Source organism: Myxocyprinus asiaticus, chromosome 24, assembly GCF_019703515.2.
Source record: "Myxocyprinus asiaticus isolate MX2 ecotype Aquarium Trade chromosome 24, UBuf_Myxa_2, whole genome shotgun sequence".
Taxonomy (NCBI): domain Eukaryota; kingdom Metazoa; phylum Chordata; class Actinopteri; order Cypriniformes; family Catostomidae; genus Myxocyprinus; species Myxocyprinus asiaticus.
Window position 1 is genome coordinate 44,391,429 of NC_059367.1, and position 20,430 is coordinate 44,411,858.

At 39.1% G+C, this 20,430-nt stretch overlaps 1 protein-coding gene across 2 annotated transcripts in view; it reads left to right on the forward strand.

The window, feature by feature from the left end:
• magi1a (membrane associated guanylate kinase, WW and PDZ domain containing 1a) overlaps positions 1-20,430 on the forward strand; it is a 184,018-nt gene that overhangs the window by 129,317 nt on the left and 34,271 nt on the right. For both annotated transcript variants that reach the window (XM_051652787.1, XM_051652785.1), the window contains exons 6-12: positions 2,415-2,497; positions 4,080-4,115; positions 4,386-4,443; positions 12,276-12,379; positions 12,919-13,032; positions 13,186-13,371; positions 14,780-15,430. In XM_051652787.1, coding sequence (XP_051508747.1) covers positions 2,415-2,497; positions 4,080-4,115; positions 4,386-4,443; positions 12,276-12,379; positions 12,919-13,032; positions 13,186-13,371; positions 14,780-15,430 — 1,232 coding nt within the window. The remainder of the gene's footprint in view (positions 1-2,414; positions 2,498-4,079; positions 4,116-4,385; positions 4,444-12,275; positions 12,380-12,918; positions 13,033-13,185; positions 13,372-14,779; positions 15,431-20,430) is intronic.

The following is a 20,430-nucleotide window of genomic DNA, read 5'->3' on the forward strand; positions in this document are numbered from 1 at the left end:
CCCAGTAGGGTGCTACCAGGACGACCTGCTCCTCGTCCACCCTGATCTTGTACAGGGTCTGTGCAAGTAGGCTCACTGGGGGAAACGCATATTTGCGAAGTCCAGGGGGTCAGCTGTGTGCCAGCGCGTCTATACCGAGAGGTGCCTTGGTCAGGGCGTACCAGAGCGGGCAGTGGGAGGATTCTTGGGAGGTGAACAGGTCTACCTGTGCCTGCCTGAATCGACTCCAAATCAGCTGGACCACCTGAGGGTGGAGTCTCCACTCTCCCCTGAGGGTAACCTGCCGTGACATCGCGTCCGCTGCAATGTTGAGGTCACCGGGATGTGAGTGGCTCGCAGCGACTTGAGGTGCTGCTGACTCCAGAGGAGGAGACGGCGGGCAAGTTGTGACATACAACGAGAGCGCAGACCGACTTGATGGTTGACATATGCAACCGTTGCCGTGTTGTCTGTCCGAACTAACACATGCTTGCCCTAGATCAATTGCCGAAACCTACCACCATGGTAGAGTCATTGTATCAGATGGTAATACCATGGTATCAAGGGTGGGCAATATGACCAACATCTTATATCACAATAACTATATATATCACGATATAGTCTACGTTTTCTGGAAAATCAATACAAATTGGTTTATATATTAAATAACTCTATTGTTATGCCTATTTTTGGAACTCCAGTCAGTGAATTAAATACTTTATCAATTAAAACTACTTCCTCTTTATTTGGAACAAGACAAACAATGTTAAAGTAAGTAAATAAATACATAAATACTAATCAACTTGTTTTCAAAAATCAACCTTACAAAAATGCTAAATTTCACAGTATGCCACATTTCAGTTTGAAATATTGTTGACCATTATTATTATCATTATTATAAACTTTGCTCAAGAAACTTAAGATCTTCTCAAAGCAATGCGATAAAGAAAATATAAGTTATAAACACTTATAATAAACACTTTCAACACTTGAAAATAAATATCAACTAAATATCACTTCTTGCTAAATAACTAAATGCGGAGTTCATCTTTTGACTTTCATAATATTCTTTTGCGTGCTTCATTTTGAGGTGGTGAAACAGATCGCTTGTATTACGAGTGATTATTGTCATGTGAACCACAGATGTCGCACCTGTCTTAATAACAAGCTCCACTTCATTTTCTTGACCTGTTTGGGAGTCGTCCCGTTCTGTGGAGATGTCTTTCTCCATTTGGGTTTTTTTTTTTTTTTTGGGTCAAAAATTATTAAATAGCATGAGTGATCCCGCTCTGAGCTCTCCTGTCTCTGGAGCACAAATATCGGAAAGCCTACTGGATTCGCACACACTTCGGAGCTCCAGAGACAGCACGCGCCACAGTCACATGACAGATGAGAAGAATATTAAGTGCCAAAAGGGTGGTTAAGTTAAATTCACTTGCTTCAATGTGGAAAAACCCTGTCCATGTTTCTTCAATTCTCTCAGTCTCACTTAAAGCCATGCACACTGATTGATAAGCCAACGCTGCACACATGGATATTTACATATCGCGATATACACGATATAGCAAAATCTCTATTGATTGACACTTTATATCATTGCCACGATATATATCGTCATATCACCCAGCCTTACATTGTAAATTCCCAGCCTGATCTTATGAAAATTACATGATATTTTTGCAGAATATTACGTAGTTTATTATACGTATCACGGCAGTTCAAAGGTGAAATGTCCACTGTGTGGCCCTAATAGCAAGTTAAAGGTTCTCCCAAACAGATTAAAGCTCTGTCGAGTTTTAAATCAACAAAACCAACCTCCATACCCTAAACCATAAATCTAAACCTAATTGATAGTGTCAGAAAAGCAAATGTGTGATGAAAAATGCAATTGCTGAAGCAACCATGTCATTTTGTGGTGCTTCTATGAGACTTTCAGCTCACGTGACGACTCGCGTGCTCTTTAAGACTCATACCCCCGTCCTTTACTGCCTAATTTGATCATGCTCGAACAAGCTTGTAAATGTAGTTGATTATGTAATACAAACATTAAAATGAGTCATGCGCTATAGTAAAAGTGTTTAGAGGTCATAAGATACACATTGTGGGAGGAATAGGGTGAAAAGTTAGTCTTTATGAACTGATAATCTGCCGTTTTACTCGTGATTTGTGTGAAAGTGAGTAAAAGTCATTGTTTTTGTAGCACCTCTGGTGTTCATTTCACCAGGAAATTGCTGCGATACGTACAATGAGCGAAGTAATGAAAAAATGTAGGTACAGTGACGTGATTCCAGGCCAGGTTGAAGATTACTTCATAGTACACTCTGCTCACATTTTAAGAACTGAAGTAATGATAGTGTAATCTTTATCTATTTATTCATCAGAATAAGTGTTATTCCCAAACTGTCACTCATGCAAATTATGTTATGTTTTTAAAGCCACAACACAAAGACAACGTCATGGATGGACCCTCGGTGTCAGGACAAACAGCCCAAGCCGCTAGAGGAGTGTGAGGATGATGGTAAGAACATTTGTTCAGCAGATCATCAGATCTGTGGCTTTGTTTGTTTTGCCTTTATACCACAGTACTGATATCATAAGGCGTTTGGATTGACTTTGCCATGTTGTAAATTTCTATATCCACCTTGTGTTTTCTCATGTTTCCCAAGATTTAGATAAATCTAGCCTAAATAACTCAAGTGCTACCTTTAGCAAAGCCTATAGTATGTACACTACAGAGATGCCTCCTCTAATGAATGGATTGAGCTTTTACAGCCACATTTATCATTGACAAGTTTAAATTCAAATGAACTTTGTGCCCCCATAGAGTAATACTGGCATTAGAAAACCAGATGTAACCACCCAACATCAGTGCCTGACCTCATTAATACTGTTTTGGCTCAATGCAAGCAAATCCCTGCAGCAGTGTTCCAGCGGCAAGTCTTCCCAAAAGAGTGGCTGATAGCTACTCCATGTGTATCTGTTTGTTCAGTCCTCCTGAGAAGGGTTTATTCACCAGTAGAGGGCAATTTTCAACATTAACCTGTAGTTGCTGACTTAAATAAAAATTACATTTTGTGTAAAACATTCTTAATTTGCCAGCTAGAATTTTTTTTTTATACATTACAACAAATAAAAGCACATAAAAACATTTGAAAAGATTCAAAGGTTCATTTTCAAAGTAAAGCCCATATCATATTAGATCTTATTAAAAGTCAAATTAGATCTGTTATCATGTTGTCATGTACTAAGATCAGTATTTTGCTTTGCATAATAATTCACTGATCTGAGTGGAATAAGAAATGTTTGATGTGTTTTATGAGGTGAAATCTGACTATAAGTAAAATTGTGTCTCTTAGAATATGATTTGTTACATGACAGACAGGTTTTGTTCTACTATGCTCAGATTAAGATAAAACTGTAAAAAAAAAAAATTCAAAATTCGTATTTGACTGGACAATCAAAACACTCAATTTCAGTGTTGTGGTAGTTACTGTGTTTTGGCTTTGTATGTCAGGATATTAATGTCAAGTGTTGCCTGAATATTAATAGAAAATAAATTCCAGCGTGCTAAAACTGTAGGGAAGGATTCCATCTGGTGGTGATGCTGTGAGTTCATTGTAGGCCTTTCCTGGTTGCACCCTAATTTGCATACTATCTGTTGTATGTAGTATGTGAGAATATGATTGGTGCGTTGAGAATAGTCAGTAAAGGTGAGCCAATTGGAGGTTAGAGCTGCCACATCTTTTTGTATGCAACTAAAAGCTTAGTAATGATAAAAAAAAAAAAAAAACAAAATGCTGTATTTAGCTAGGTGCTAATGCTAACTTGCAAACAAGTACTAGGTGTGTGGTATCAGCAAACTGTGCTACTGTATCAAGACACAATTTTAACCATGTGGTAGTTATGTAACAATACTGGTGTCTTTCTACGTACATAAAAGTATGTCCTGTCCCATCATCAGAAAGTTACAGATTTTTAGTTGTAAACAGTGTGATTCTACACTTTTATAAATGATGTGTTGGTATTCTAAATGCCATATTCACTGGTATTTATATTCTCTCTCTCTCTATGTCTCTATTTCTTTACTTCTCTTGGAGAAGAGGGTGTACACACAGAAGAACCAGACAACGATCTTGGTATGTTTAACTTCTCTCTCTGTCTGTCACAGTTTTTATTATTATCCCAGTATTGAAGGCCATTCAAGCAGCCATTAGAATCATTACAGCATAAATCTAGCTATAGCAGAACCATATACACACTAGTCTTTTGACTAAACATTTAAAGCAAACACAATGGAATTTAGAATCTAACATTTAATTACCCAAAAATTATAACAGTGTTGTCCATAATACTGACAGGATGTAGAATGTGTCATAAAAGTCTTTTATTAGTCTCTTTGTGCTCAGAATTGCCCCCTGGCTGGGAGAAGATTGATGATCCAGTCTATGGAGTTTATTATGTTGAGTAAGTGTCAGTATACGTCATGATTCAGTCAATTAGGGGTGTGAAGTGAAACAATCTAAATTCAGTGCATTGATTATGGAATTTAATAACCAATCTAATTTCTATAATAATACCCAATGTATTATGAGATCAATTCTTGAGCTTTTGAATGTAAAGCCTGCTAATTTTGCAGACTGATCACACAGGAGGTTGAAAGTTCTGCTGCTGACATCGGCTTGTTTACCGGAGTTCAGACCACTGCCCCCAATTTCATCAGTTTCCGGGTAAAATGTCCACAGGGTGGCGTAAAAAGCGAGTTGTAGTTTTAGTTGTAAATAATGGAATACAGTCAACAGGAATGCATGTTTTATTAACTCTACCTCCAACCCAAACTTCAACCCTAAACGTAACAGTCATTGGAATAAAAATATAATCTTAGAGTGAAAATGCAACATCTGAATCACACTAATAATTTATTATGTGAACACAGTTACTTCCTTGTTTAGTTGATCCATCTTGGATCACATGTCTCGGAGTGAATGCGATTACTCCTGGTTTCCATGGGACTAGAAACACAAATACTTCCTGGTTTGCTCGACATACAAACCCATGTTTTGGAGCGAATTCGATGATTACTTGGTTTCCAAGGGACTAGAAAAACGATTACTTCCTGGTTTCTACAGTATCCAAACCCATGTCTCAGAGCGAACGCGATTACTTTCTGGTTTTCACGGGATCTAAACCTGTGTTTTTGCGCAAACACCATTACTTTCTGGTTTCCTTGGGACAAGAAACACGATTACTTGCTGGTTTCCACAGGATCCAAACCCATGTCTCTGAGCGAATAAGTCATTTTTTCAAGTCATTTTAATTTGTGTAGCGCTTTTCGCAACACACAAAATTTCAAAGCAGCTTTACAGAAAATTATGCTTCAACAGAAAAAGCTGTAATTAAGTAATGTCTTCAAGTCTTAATAGTGTGGTTAAAAAAAAGAAAAAAAAAAAGACATGATTGTAAATTGTGCTTTAAAATAAATCATAGAAAATAATTATATTAATATTTAGACATCCAGTGAGCAAGCTTATGGCGACTGTGGTAAGGAACACAAAACTTCATAAGATGTTGGTTAAAGGAGAAAAATAACCTTGGGGGAAACCAGGCTCACTGTGGGGGCCAGTTCCCTTCTGGCTAACCAGCATGAATATAATGCCAATATTATTTATTTTTGTGTAGTACAAGTCAAGATTTAAGTTAAGTTTTAGGGGCCAATATTTAAACAAAAAGATATTGTATTAACTAATTTTAATGACTAATGTCTTAGAGTTACACATTTTAATTAACTGCAGAAGTGCAAACAGATGCATTGTGTGTTGTTATTTGGCTGATGAAGGCTGCAATTAATTTATTATCTATGTATTCCATTTTAAGAGTGAAGTCCATCCTTTGACCAAGGTGATGCACTGCAGTTCGACTGTAAGCTTGTGGCAGATTAATTTCCGGTGGAGTCAAAATCAAATCAAGTCAAATCCCTTTATTGTCACTCAACCATATACACAAGTGCAACAGTGGGTGAAAGTCTTGGGTGCAGTTCCAAGCAACATAGCAGTATGACAATTACAATAAACATCTGATTTACACTTAATACAGTTTACACATCTTGTTACACAACACAATATACAATATACACCTAATAATATATAATATACAGTATACACAAAATAAGAAGACTGTATGAAAAAAAATAAAATAATATGCAACATACAGTATACACAAAATAAGAAGACTGTATATAATAAAAATACACATAAATTCCAATCTTCCTCAGCCATCTCAGGAAGAAGAGGTGCTGATGAGCCTTCTTCACAATGGCCTCAGTGTGGATGGACCATGTGAGTTCCTCAGTGATGTGGACACTGAGGAACTTGAAGCTGCTGACTCTCTCCACCAGTGCTCCATTGATGGTGATGGGGCTGTGTTCTCTGTCTTTTCTCCTGAAGTCCACCACAAGCTCCTTGGTCTTACTGACGTTGAGGGAGAGGTTGTGCTCCTGACACCAGTGTGTCAGAGTGTGCACCTTCTGTCTGTAGGCTGTTTCATCATTGTCAGTGATCAGACCTATCACCATCGTATCATCAGCAAACTTAATGATGGCATTGGAGCTGTGTGTTGCCACACAGTCATGTGTGTACAGGGAATACAGGAGTGGGCTGAGAACACAGCCCTGTAGGGCTCCAGTGTTGAGGGTCAGTGATGAGATGTTGCTGCCCATTCTAACCACCTGGCGTCTGCTTGACAGAAAGTCTAGGATCCAGCTGCACAGCGAGCTGTTTAAGCCCAGAGCCCGGAGTTTCACATCAAGCTTGAAGGGCACTATGGTTTTGAATGCTGAGCTGTAGTGTACAAACAGCATTCTCACATGTTTTTTCCAGATGGGAGAGAGCAGTGTGTAGTGTAGATGCAATGGCATCATCAGTGGAGAGGTTGTTGTGGTATACAAACTGCAGTGAGTCCAGTGAGGCAGGCAGCACAGAGCAGATGTAATCTCTGATTAGTCTCTCAAAGCATTTGCTGATGATGGGGGTCAGAGCAACAGGACACAAGTGATTTTGGATTGTTTTGTTACAGGCACAATGGTGGACATTTTAAAGCATGTGGGGACCACAGACAAGGAGAGGGAAAGGTTGAAAATGTCCGTAAAAACACCAGCCAGTTGGTTCGCGCACGCTCTGATGACGTGGCCCAGAATACACTCAGGACCCTCGGCTTTATGGATAGTCACATGTCGGAAAGATCGGGTTACATCCACTACAGAGAAGGAGAGTGAACTAACCTCTGTAGCTGCGGCTGCGGGAGCTCTCTCCGTGAGGGCGGTGTTATTTCCCTCGAAACGAGCATAAAAATTATCAAGCTCATCCGGGAGAAATGCAGCGGTGTTCACGGCAGAGTTTTTATTCCCTTTGAAGTCCAAGATGATATTAATTCCCTGCCACATGCTTCTAGACCCGGTCCCCTCGTGTGTTGAAACTGATGTGTTGGTAGTATTTTGGTGCTATTGACTTGATTTTAGCTTTGTTAAAGTCCCCAGTCACAATGAATGCGGCCTCAGGGTGTTTCCTGCTTGCTTATACTCTCATACGGTTCCTTGAGTGCCCGGTCTGTGTCGGCTTGTGGGGGGATGTACACAGCTGTGATAATGACCGCTGGGAATTCCCTCGGTAGCCAGAATGGCCGACACAGAAGCATTAGAAATTCCAGATTAGGAGAGCAGAAAGACTTGATAGAATGTATGTTCCTCTGATCAAACCAGGATTTGTTGATCATAAAACATACACCACCTCCTCCACCTTACCTGAGAGGTATTTCGCTCTGTCCGCTCGGTGCAATGCGTACCCCACGGGTTCAATGGCTAAGCCTGGAATCTCCACAGACATCCAAGTTTCTGTAAGGCAGATAATGCAGCAGTCCCTCGTCTCTCGTTGGAAAGAGATCCATGCTCTCAGCTCGCAGAGCTTGTTGTCCAGAGACTGAAGATTTGCCAGAAGAATGCTGGGTAGCGGTGGTCGAGTTGCGTGACGTCTTAGTCTGACGAGAACGCCGTTTCCCCTTTTCCGGCTGCGTTTCCACGGCCGGGCAGCCCAGTCCATCTTAAATCCAAGTTTCAGGCAGTGTACAGTGAAGTATCCCATGTCTGATGGTTGGTGCTGGCATCAGTTCATCCTCTGTGAAGTTCATCCTTTTAGACTGAAGTGATACCTGGCTGGCACAGGCTGCAGTTAGTTGTCATCACTCAGCAATACGTAGTAGTGGGAGTCGGACATCAGGCAGGACCAGAGTCAGACATCATGCAGGCCGGAGCTGGATCTGGCCGGCTCTGATAAAGTTGCACTCAGTGATTCCTGAGAAACACTGTTGATATTTAAAATCAACTGCCAAAACAAACACACTCCTCCCTTCAGTGCTCCTTTGGAAGCTCCGCCTCCAAATTCATGCACGTGAGACGGTTTAACGCACACCAGCTCCAGACACTCACAACTCTCCTGCTACTAAATCTAATATCACAACAACAATATATATGGGTTCTGTGAAACATAGCAAAATTTATGTTACCCACCTATCGAGAAGAAAAAGAGCAACTTCTCATCCATCTTCAAGCCTTTTACCTCTCTGTGGTCTCTCCATTGCTGAAAAGCCTCGCCAATGTTGAGGCGGCTCCTAGCCCTCAACTTATCATAATCCTTCTTTTTTAGTTTAAATTCGTCTGACATTTTTCTCTTGGTCTGTTTCTCAGCCATTTGTCCTCCTTGGAGTATAGAAAGTTTGCATCAGCCAGATTTGCCGTCGCTCTTCTAATGAATTTCCCTCACGCTCTGCGCCACCCCCCCATCCTGTGTGCATGTGCAAGAACCACCCCCTGTTGCTGATTGGCTGGAGTAGTGTTTTGTGGATTGGTCCGATCCACTTTGTTTATGTCCCATTTTCAGAGCCAGGGCTGTGTACAAATACTAGATTTTTTTTTCAGCCCACCCACAGAACGGACAGCTAGCAGACTGTGGAGATATTTGCAGAATTTGACAAAAAGTGTATTGGATTAGAATTACTGAGTGCACCTTTAAGACAGGGAAACAAATAGAATAATATTAGCGTAGAAGCCATTCATTTTAAAACAGAATTATAAAATATAAGTGTGTCTTATAAAGTATCTTGTTCCGCCAGACCTAATTAATGCAGCCTAACTATGAGTTGATAGATAAATTAGGTGTATGCCTGAAAAGATGAGTCATTAGTCTAGACTTAAACTTCAGAAGACTATTCCATAATTTAGGAGCCAAATAGGAAAAGGATATACCTCCTTTTGTGGATTTTGATTTTCTAGGTATTATTAACAGGCCAGAATATTGCGATCTTAGTGAATGTGATGGAATATAGTGTGATAGAAGATCACATAAGAACTGTGGAGCTAGACCATTCAAGCCTTTTTAAGTAGATAGAAGTATTTTAAAATGAATACGAAATTTAACAGGTAGCCAATGTAGCGACGCTAAGATTGGGCTGATATGATCATATTTCTTGGTTCTAGTCAGCACTCTGGCTGCTGCATTTTGAACTAACTGAAGTTTATTTATGGAACCTGCAGGACATCCTCCCAGTAATGCATTTCAAAAATTTATTCTTGAGGTCATTAAATACATGAATTCGTTTTTCGGCATTAGAAACAGAGAGCATGTGTCGTATCTTAGCAATATTTCTGAGATGGAAGAATGCTGTTCTACAGACATTGGAAATGTGGGTTTCAAAGGACAGATTGCTATCAAATATAACACATAAGTTCTTTGCTGTAGAAGACGACGTGATAGTACATCCATCGACAGTCAAATTATATTTTAGCGTCTTATTTTTAGAGGTTTTTGGTCCAATAATTAGTACTTCTGTTTTGTCGGAACACAGTTACTTCCTAAATTTTCATGGGACTAGAAACACAATTACTTCCTGGTTTATACAGGATCCGAACCCTTGTTCTGGAGCAAACACAAGTAATTCCTGGTTTCCTTGAGACTTGAAATACAATTACTTCCTGGTTTGCACGGGACTAGAAACACGATAACTTCCTGGTTTCCATGGGTCTGAACTCATGTCTCAGAGCAAATGCGATTACTTTCTGGTTTCCATGGGACTAGAAACACAATTACTTCCTGGTTTGCATGGGAATCAAACATGTGTTTTGGGACAAATGCGATAACTTCTGGTTTCCTTGGGACTAGAAACACGATTACTTGCTGGTTTGCACAGGGGTCTGAACCCATGTGTCTGAGCGAATGCAGATATTCCTAGTTTTCATGGGACTTGAAACGCCATAACTTCATGGTTTCCATGGGTCCGAACCTGTGTCTCAGAGCGAATGCGATTACTTTCTGGCTTCCATGGGATCCGAACCTCTGTTTTGGGGCAAACGCAACTATTTTGGTTTCCTTGGGACTAAAAACATGATTACTTGCTAGTTTCCATGGGATATGAACCATTGTCTTGGAGCGAACACAATTCATTCCTGATTTCCATGGGATTAGAAATGTGATTATCTCCTGGTTTGCACTGAACTAGAAACATGAATACTTCCTGGTTTCCTTGGGACTAGAAAAAAGATTACATCCTGGTTTCTATGGGGTCCAAACCTGTGTCTCAGAGCGGACACATTTACTTTCTGATTTCCATGGGACTAGAAACGCAATTATTTTCTGGTTTCCACGGGATCCGAATCCATGTTTCGGAGCAAACACGATTTCTTCCTGGTTTCTGTGGGACTAAAAACATGATTACATCCTGGTTTTCATGGGATCCAAATCCATGTCTTGGAGCAAACGCAATTTCTTCCTGGTTTCCATGGGACTAGAAACAGGATTACTTCTTGGTTTCCACGGAATCCAAACCCGTATCTCATACCGAACTCGATTACTTCCTGGTTTCCATGGGAATAGAAATGTGATTACTTTCTGGTTAACACATAATCCAAACCCATGTCTCGGAGAAAACGTGATTAGTTTCTGGTTTCTATGTGACTAGAGCTTGTGTTTCAGAGGTTGTTCGCGCAACATGCTATCAATACCACCACGGGGAAAGGTAAACACATTTGAATTGATGCAAAAATGTCTGATGGGTGATGCCGCTTGTCAGTAATTCAGCAGAATGGGGTTAATTTCAGGGTACATGGGGCACTGGTGCCCCCAAGGCATGTGTGCTCTCCACACTACTCTTCTCCCTGTATACAAATGGCTGCACTGCCAAGGACCCCTCTGTCAAGCTCCTGAAGTTTGCAGACGACACTACTGTCAACGGCCTCATCCAAGATGACGATGAGTCTGTATACAGAAGGGAGGTTGAATGACTGGCTCACTGGTACAATCAAAACAAACTGGAGCTGAACATGCTCAAAACGGTGGAGATAATTGTGGACTTTAGGAGGAACACCCCAACACTGACCACGCTCACCATCCTGAACAGCACTGTGGCAGCAGTGGAGTCATGCAGGTTCCTGGGCACTACCATCTCACAGGAGAACCGTCAGGCACAACAGTTTTTCCCTCAGGCTATCCAGCTCATGAACAGATAAAACTGCCCCATTGAGCAATAATTTATGTGCAATACACAGCTTAATCTATTTAAATGTATCCAACATATCCTACCTCTTCTGCCATTACATTCCCTTACACTATCTGTATATAACAGATTTGTATTTTGTGTGTGTGTGTGTGTGTGTGTGTGTGTGTGTGTGTGTGTGTGTGTGTATATATATATATATATATATATATATATATATATATATATATATATATATATATATATATGTCTTGTTGTGTATTTCTATATACAGTATACTTATATTTTTTTATTCACTTTTTATTTTATTATATATATATTTTTTTATTATTATCTCTGTCTTGTTGCTGTATTGTTTGTGCACTGGAAGCTTCTGTCACCAAGACAAATTCGTTGAATGTGTAAGCATACTTGGCCATAAATCTTATTCTGATTCTGATTCTGAACATTCAGAAGCAGCATATCCTGTGTGATCATCCACTGCAGTATACATTTTCCCTTCAGTTACATTTATGTCTTGAACATATTTTTTAAAACAAATTATAAATCGTACTAAAATATTTGAATTGAATCAAATCACAAACCAATTCATGACCAAATTTTAGATTGCATGATGCATCACATAATTTAACAAAGAATAGTAATCAAATCAAATTGTCAGAGCAAACATTTACACCCCTACAATTAACTATAATAAAATCAACATGCAGAATTTGTCTAGATACTTTAGAAACATTTTTCACTCTTACTGTCTGTCTTGTCAGTCATATAAACCGTAAGACTCAGTATGAGAACCCGGTTCTAGAGGCCCGGCGTAAGAAGCAGTTGGACACACAGCAGTCACCTGAGGGCGGACGATACATCAGAGGTGTGTCTCAGTTTACTCTCTTTCTCTCTCTTTAACTGTCTGCATGATTTTCTGTTTAATATTCACCTATTTTAACAGGCAGTTTAATAAGCACACATACTGAAATATTGTAATACTTCATCTGATGTTGATATATTACTGTATTTGTTTTCATGGCACAAGGTAAGTTTTAAGTTTGATATGACCTTTCAAACGTATTTTGTAGTTTACATATTTGTCTGTGATTATTAAACAATTTTACAAATCGTATATGACATTTTACTTAAAATGGTGTTTTTTTCACAACTTTGAGGCACTAAATATTTTAAACGTTACATTGAAACACAATGAGTTACTGTGTATGATGTTTGAAACTCTTCAGATCTTTTTGCTTTTTATTTGGTTGGTCATTTGGAAATTAACATATCAAGACTATAATGAATAAAAATTATTTATTCATTTATTTACTATATTTATTCAGTTTTATTATACAGAAAATCATGTGTTTTTTGTTTTGTTATCATAGACAGACTTGTCTTATTTTTTCCTATTTCTGTCAGAATGGATTGAGGAGCACTCTTCTGCTGGAGCAGCCATCGGCTCTTACATTCCCACTCACCTCGAGACATACAGAGACCCAAGTGCACTGGCTCCACCGGCTCCGGGCCCCAAACGTGAGACTTTAACCACTGTCTATATTACTTATTTCTGTGTATATTTACTAATAATTGAATACTTAAATTTTATATATAACATAATGTATATGTGTGTGTGTGTGTGTGTGTGTGTGTGTGTGTGTGTGTGTGTGTGTATGTGTGCGTGCACAGGTGGAAAGCCGTTCTTCACGCGTAACCCAGCTGAGCTAAAGGGGACATTCATAAGCACTAAGCTGCTGAAGAGCAGGCGTGGTTTCGGTTTTACTGTAGTAGGAGGAGATGAACCGGATGAGTTCTTACAGATCAAGAGTCTGGTGCTGGACGGACCTGCCGCCATTGATGGGAAGATGGAAACAGGTCAGAACATCTGCGAAAATCATTTTAACCAAACTTATTAACATCTATACATTATAATTATAGTTGCATTGAGAATCCTGATTGATTTTAGTGAATTGATTCATTTGGATGGTTCATTTCAATGAACCGGTTCAAATTGATTCATTTATTAATTCGACTCATCACTCAAAAGTGTTCCAAAAATGTACTTCTTACAGTTGAGTATTTTACAAGCGATTTGCTAATCAGTTTCACCGAAACATTAAAAAGAATGTGTTCAACATGTGTTCGTTTAACATCGGACATCACATTAGTACACAAAGAAACACAATACAACAAGCCATCATAAACATGCTCTCCACCTGAAAGCTGTTCCAAAAGGCTGCAACATTATGCTGCCTTCTAAGTTACCTTGTTTCCACAAAAATCTACGGCAGCATGTATCCTTCATAGAAAAGACAATCCCAGAATTCATTGTGACAAGCTAATTGGAAAAATCCATCCTAGATGGCGATAGACATGACAATTATAAATATACTTATAATTCATTCTAAAAAAATAATAATAATAATAATTACATTCAGTTAAAGTGGACAGTTTTACCCAATGAATGTGTATATTATATATATTTGTATGTGAACTAGACTATTGTGGCACTAGCAACAGTAGCAACATGCTAACATCAAACTCTGTTGGAATCAAATGTGAATTTCCTGTCCACTTCATGTGAGTTGCTGCCTATGTATAGTATTGCTAATCAGCTAATAATCTATTAATCCAAGAACATATGTCAATATTTAAGACTGTAGAAAGACTGTGCTACTCTTGTTGGTTTGAAGAGGCAGGTTGCCTGTACAGCTGGAGTTGCGCTGACTGCCCCCTACTGACACAGATTCACAAAAACGTCAAGGTGGTAAATCAAGTTTGAAACGTTTCAATGGTAGAAACATGCCTTATTATGGAATTTACGCACAGGTCTGGGGCATGATTAATTGCATACATTATTTTACACGTTTTTTTATTTTTTATTTAATCGCACTAAATTAATGCTTTAAATTATTAACATATTAATCACAGAAAATTAACGCATTAAATTTCCTAGGGCTGGGAAATTTAATGCCTTCATTTCTGTGATGAATAGCTGACTGTTTAATGCATTAGAAATATGAACGCAATTAATGCAGGATCTGTTTTTTTTTTTTTTTCACTTTCTGAAACTTCACTAATGTTTTTACCCACCCGTGCACTATACTTCAAGTCTTCTGAAGCCATACAATAACAATGTCCACTGCATATGCATGGATGTCTTTGTTTTACATAAATGAAGCGTAGTGAGCACACCTGACACCGTAGAGTATAATGGGAAAAATGAACGAAACGAAATTGGTGAACGAAATTGCAAACTTCATTCTTGTGTTTTGTGTCTCAGGTGATGTCATCGTGAGTGTGAATGACACAATCGTGCTAGGATACACTCATGCTCAGGTGGTGAAGATATTCCAATCCATCCCGATCGGGTCCATGGTCCAACTGGAGCTGTGCCGTGGCTACCCTCTGCCCTTTGACCCCGATGACCCCAACACCAGCCTGGTCACCTCTGTGGCCATCCTTGACAAAGAGCCCATCATAGTGAACGGTCAGGAGGGGTTCGAGCCCATCCCTGGCCTGCCAGTTCAGATGGCGACCGGTGCTACGACCATTGGCATGGTGCCCAGCCACGAGCCCGCCACTTACATCCCCGCCACGGACACTGCACTGTTAGTCTCGGGCGACAGCTGCCTCGGTTACGGCAATGACGTTGTGACTCTGGCATCATCCATAGCGACACAGCCCGAGCTGATCACCGTTCACATTGAGAAGGGCGACAAAGGCTTCGGCTTCACCATCGCAGACAGTCTGAGCGGTGGAGGTCAAAAGGTCAAGCAGATTGTAGATTACCCACGATGCCGAGGGCTGAAAGAGGGAGATATCCTGATGGAGGTGAACAAGAGGAGCGTTCAGGGCATGAGCCACAACCAGGTGGTGGATCTCCTCAGCAAGTGCCCACGAGGAGGTGAAGTCACTATGCTGGTGCAGAGAGGTAAGCACATGACCACAATTACTCTCTTAATACATACATGTTCCTGAATATTTCAATATCAGCATGCTATTCAAAACAGAAAATAATGTTTGTTGTCAGAATATCAAGTTACAGACAGCATTAAAAATAAATGCAGGGACATATTTTAGAAGAAGTACATGATGCACACATGCATTGAGGTGAGTATTACACTATATGGCCAAAAGTTTGTGGACACCATATGTGCATGATGAACATTTGATTTCAAAACCTTAGGCATCAATTTCCCCCTTTGCTGTAATAACAGCTTCCACTCTTTTGGGAAGGCTTTCCACTATACTGTATGTAGTAACACAAGGCTATCAGTGAGGTCAGGAACTAATGTTGGTCGATGGGGCCTAACTTACAGTTGCTGTTCCAGTTCAACCCAAAAGTGTTCAGTGGGGTTCAGGTCTGGGCTTTGTGCAGGCCAGTCAATTTCTTCCACGCCAGACCCAGTAAACCATTTCTTTATGGACCTCACTTTGTTCACAGGGGCATTGTCATGCTGGAACAGAAAAGGGCTATCTCCGAACAGTTGCCACAAATTTGGAAGCACACAAAGCCCAAGCCATTACATAAAGAAACATTAAGATTTTTCTTTACTGGATTTAATGGAGTAACCAAATTTGTTAATTAGAAGGGGGTGTCCACAAACTTTTGGCCATATAGTGTATGTTGTGAAAGCTGTCAATACATTGATCTTGTATGTATTAGTGTCTATTCAAATTTAAAATAGTTTGTGTGCTAGACCTGCACTTTACATACATTCATCTATATAAACTAATGAGATCACATAACAGACATCAGATGCATTGTGCTTTATTAAATCAGTTACATTCATTCATGAGTTTTTGTGTCTGTTGACATCTAAATATTCCATTCAGTTGACATGTAATTAGACATGGCATCATATCAAGCAGTGTAAAGATTTTCTTGAAAAGGCACTTTGTGTCACATTCTGTATATAGAGATCTTAGAGACTTGTGTGTGTGCACGTTTGTTTGTGGGTGTGTAGATATGTTTTACAAGCAGCAGTATGGAGAATTTATGAGAGGTGGAGAGAGGGACAATGAAACCTACGGAAGAATATGAAAAACATGTGTGTGGGGGGGATAGATTGTGAGCTAAGGCAGTGAATAGAGTTGAAATGAAAAGAATCCGAAGGTCGATGAACACTTCCACATCATGTTCAAGGTTCCTCGTGTGTTGTAGCTTCATCTCAGCACACATTTCACAGTCTGTCCTCCTCTTCATATTCACGTTACCTTTTATTATTAATGGTGTTTGCAAAGGCAAGCATTACTGTTACTATTGCTCATACTGAGGTAAACACACCCCTAACCCTAAGAATTAAACTTCAGCGCATAACTCATCCTGCACCGTTTGTGCAGCATTTGTGGTAATCTTCTATTTAATGGAGAATCTCTGTTGGTATCTGTTCTATCCTCAGAACTGTGTAATAATTCTTATATATTGCAATTGTAATGTAAAATGTAAACAAAAAATCTACTTTTTGATGTTACCTGTAATGAAGACAAAGACATAAATATAATAGAGTAGATAAGATGAAAGAATAAATTAAATACTCTGACTGACCCCCCCCCCCAAAAAAGTCACCGTTTGGATTTAAATAAGCAGATACTTAAGAGCCTATGATTGGATCATTATTGCAGTGATTAATATGTTTCAGCTGGCAACAATTCTTTTAACCCTAACTGATGCAGTGTGTAGCTTCTCATTTCTTAAACAACCGCAAGACGTATTCGTATATTCGTGGAAAAGATGTTACTGTGTTTCAGAAGGGGCAAATTATTGGCCTGTATCAAACAAAGAAAACAACTAAGGAGATTGCTGAAATCACTGGAATTAAGAACTGTCCAACGCATTATTAAATCCTGGAAGGATAGTGGTGAACCATCAGCTTCATAGAAGAAATGTGGTTGGAAAAAAAAATCTTAAATGATCGTGAATGGAGATCACTTAAACACTTGAAGTCACATCATAAAATAAAATCGACAGTAGAACTCACGGCTATGTTTAATATTTAAAGTAAGCATTTCTGTAACGATGTTGCTGACACTGTCAATGACAAAGATGATGAAGTAAAGAACCCAAGTGCAAATTTATTCCAACTCGTGATATCCAAAACCCTAACTACAAACATGAATGAAACATAAGCTTTACTTTGACAAACTTGAATTCACAACCAAAGTTACATACAACACAATACCTGACAAGGGCAAACATGAGGCTTAAATACATGGACAAGGGTAACAAGACAAACAAGTTAACCAATGAAAAGACAGAACTGATAACAAGATAACTAGACAATCAACCAATGAAAACAAGACACATGAACATGGAGGGAAACATTAAATCACATGACAAGGGAACCACAGGACATGAAACAGGAACTAGAATTTCAGAATAAAAGACATGAAAAACATGAACCAACAAAATACACATGACAATTTCCACATGCACAATGCAATGAGAACTTAAAGGATTTGGACTAAACAGCTGTGTGGCCACAAGAAAGCCTCTTGTTAGTGAGGCTAATTGGAGAAAACAACTTCAGTTTGCTGAGGAGCATAAAGATTGGACTGTGGAGCAATGGAAAAAGGTCATGTGGTCTGATGAGTCCAGATTTACCCTATTCCAAAGCGATGGGTGAGTTCAGGGTAAGAAGGGAAGCACATGAAGCGATGCACCCGTCATGCATAGTGCCCACTGTACAAGCCTCTGGAGGCAGTGTTATGATCTGAGGTTGCTTCAGTTGGTCAGGTCTAGGCTCAGCAACATTTGAGGCAATAAAATGAAGTCAGCTGACTACCTGAATGACCAGGTTATCCCATCAATGGATTTTTTATTCCCTGACGGCATGGGCATATTCAAGGACGATAATGTCAAGATTCATCGGGCTCAAATTGTGAAAGAGTGGTTCAGGGAGCATGAGGAATCATTTTCACACATGAATTGGTCACCACAGAGTCCTGACCTTAAACCCATTGAAAGTCTTTGGGATGTGCTGGAGAAGACTTTACGGAGTGGTTCGACTCTCACGTCATCAATACAAGATCTCGGCCAAAAATGTATGCAACTCTGGCGGAAATAAATGTTGTGATGTTGCATAAGGTTGTCGAAACAATGCCACGATGAATGCATGCTGTAATCAAAGCTAAAGGCGGTCCAACCAAATATTAGAGTATGCAGGTTTTTATTTTGGCCAGGCAGAGTTGGCGTTGGAGAAAACAAAAATCTCACACTCACTCACAGCTGTATGCAGTGCTGCAAATCTCTGCATCTTGCCACTCGTTTGTTTCCATGACGATATTTAGATAAGAGTAGATGCCTAGAAAAGAGAGAGAAGTGATTTAGAGGCATACTGTAGCTGGAGTGTGTCAGATATTGTCAGGTATTAACTTTTTTATTCTGGAATGGATTTTCAGCAGTATTGTTTCAAATTCTTGTCATTAGATTACAGTTATTGACTTTCAGTTAAGTTAATTACTTTTAATTACTTTAATTGGGTTACACATTTTCTAAAATAATATTATTAGGGCTGTCAATTGATTTAATTACATAATGTGCTGATTAATTATCGTATTAATTGCATATATCAATATTTGCAGAGAAAGGCCCCCAAATAAAAATAATTCATTAAATAATGATAAAATAAATATTAATATTTTTATTTAAATTATTTTAAATGTAATTAATATTATAATTCAGATAATTCATATACAGTACACTATCGTGGCAGATATGTAAAGCATTGATTTGACAATAGAAAAAGTGGTTTTAGAAGGCAATATATTGTACAGTTTTCCATATAACTGAACATAAGCCTATCATTGGCCTAAAGTTCACAGCAATCCATTTTGCAATTCTCGTCAATCTGTCTGAGGTAAGACGGGTCTATGTACCAGGGGCGTGCCATCCATATAAGCAAGGTAAGAAGTGCTTACCTAACAGAAGGGTGAAAAGAAAAATGACTATGAAATATTTAAGTTTTCGTTCAAATTCTTCATCTTTCATCTCAGTTGAGCAGTGAACAGTTATTCATGTATTCGCTTTGGCACCACCCTCAGGTATAAGCACTTTATGTTATGCTTTCTCTGATTCAAAGCATTATTGACCGCCCTTTCATTCAACACGCCCGCTTCAAATGGCCAAACAAAGCATGCTTACCAAAATGAGTAAGCCAATCAGAAGCTCCATCCTTCAGTCACGCTATCTGATAGGCTAGATATTAGTTTTGTGTCAACAGGTTCCCGTTCACGTAACTAATGCATTATTAAGCATTAAAATGTATATCTACAGTGTAAGCATCGACGACCTACACTGATTTTAAGTGAATTTCAATAAAAAATCGAGAAAGAGAGGCTATCGAAACTTCAACAAGCGGGCGACTTTTACAACAAAGTGACAACAAATGTTCATTCGCAAGGAGAGACGCATGGATTTTGTGTTCCAGTAAAGGTAATTTAATACATTTATTAAAAATCTGTATTATTGATACTAGTTTATTGTTTCTGGTTAGTCTGAGGCTATGAAATGGTGATCTGGCAATCATGTCCTTCTTGTGTTATTCTCTGTCTGTTTTATAGTTCTAACGTTAGGGCGCAGTGTCTATTTAGAAATAAAATAAGGGATGTAGACTACCGTGTCTACATTACAATTGCCTTGTGCATTCAGGTTAAGATTGTTGTCTTTGGTGGTCAGATTATTTAATTGCTGCTGTCCATTCCAGTGAACTGTGTGAAGAGTGACGTGTGAGGCCTACGATGTTGAAACTAGTAACTGGCAGTCTTTTCTCTTTATTTTTGTTGTACGTCCAAACAAGCTCTTCTGGCACTATGGTTCATTGTGTGATTTAATGGATATAAACATGCTCGGCTCAATATATGACAATCTTTAATTTGTGTGATTTGAGCAATATCACTGTCCTGAATTTAAAACAATTTGGTCATGAGGTT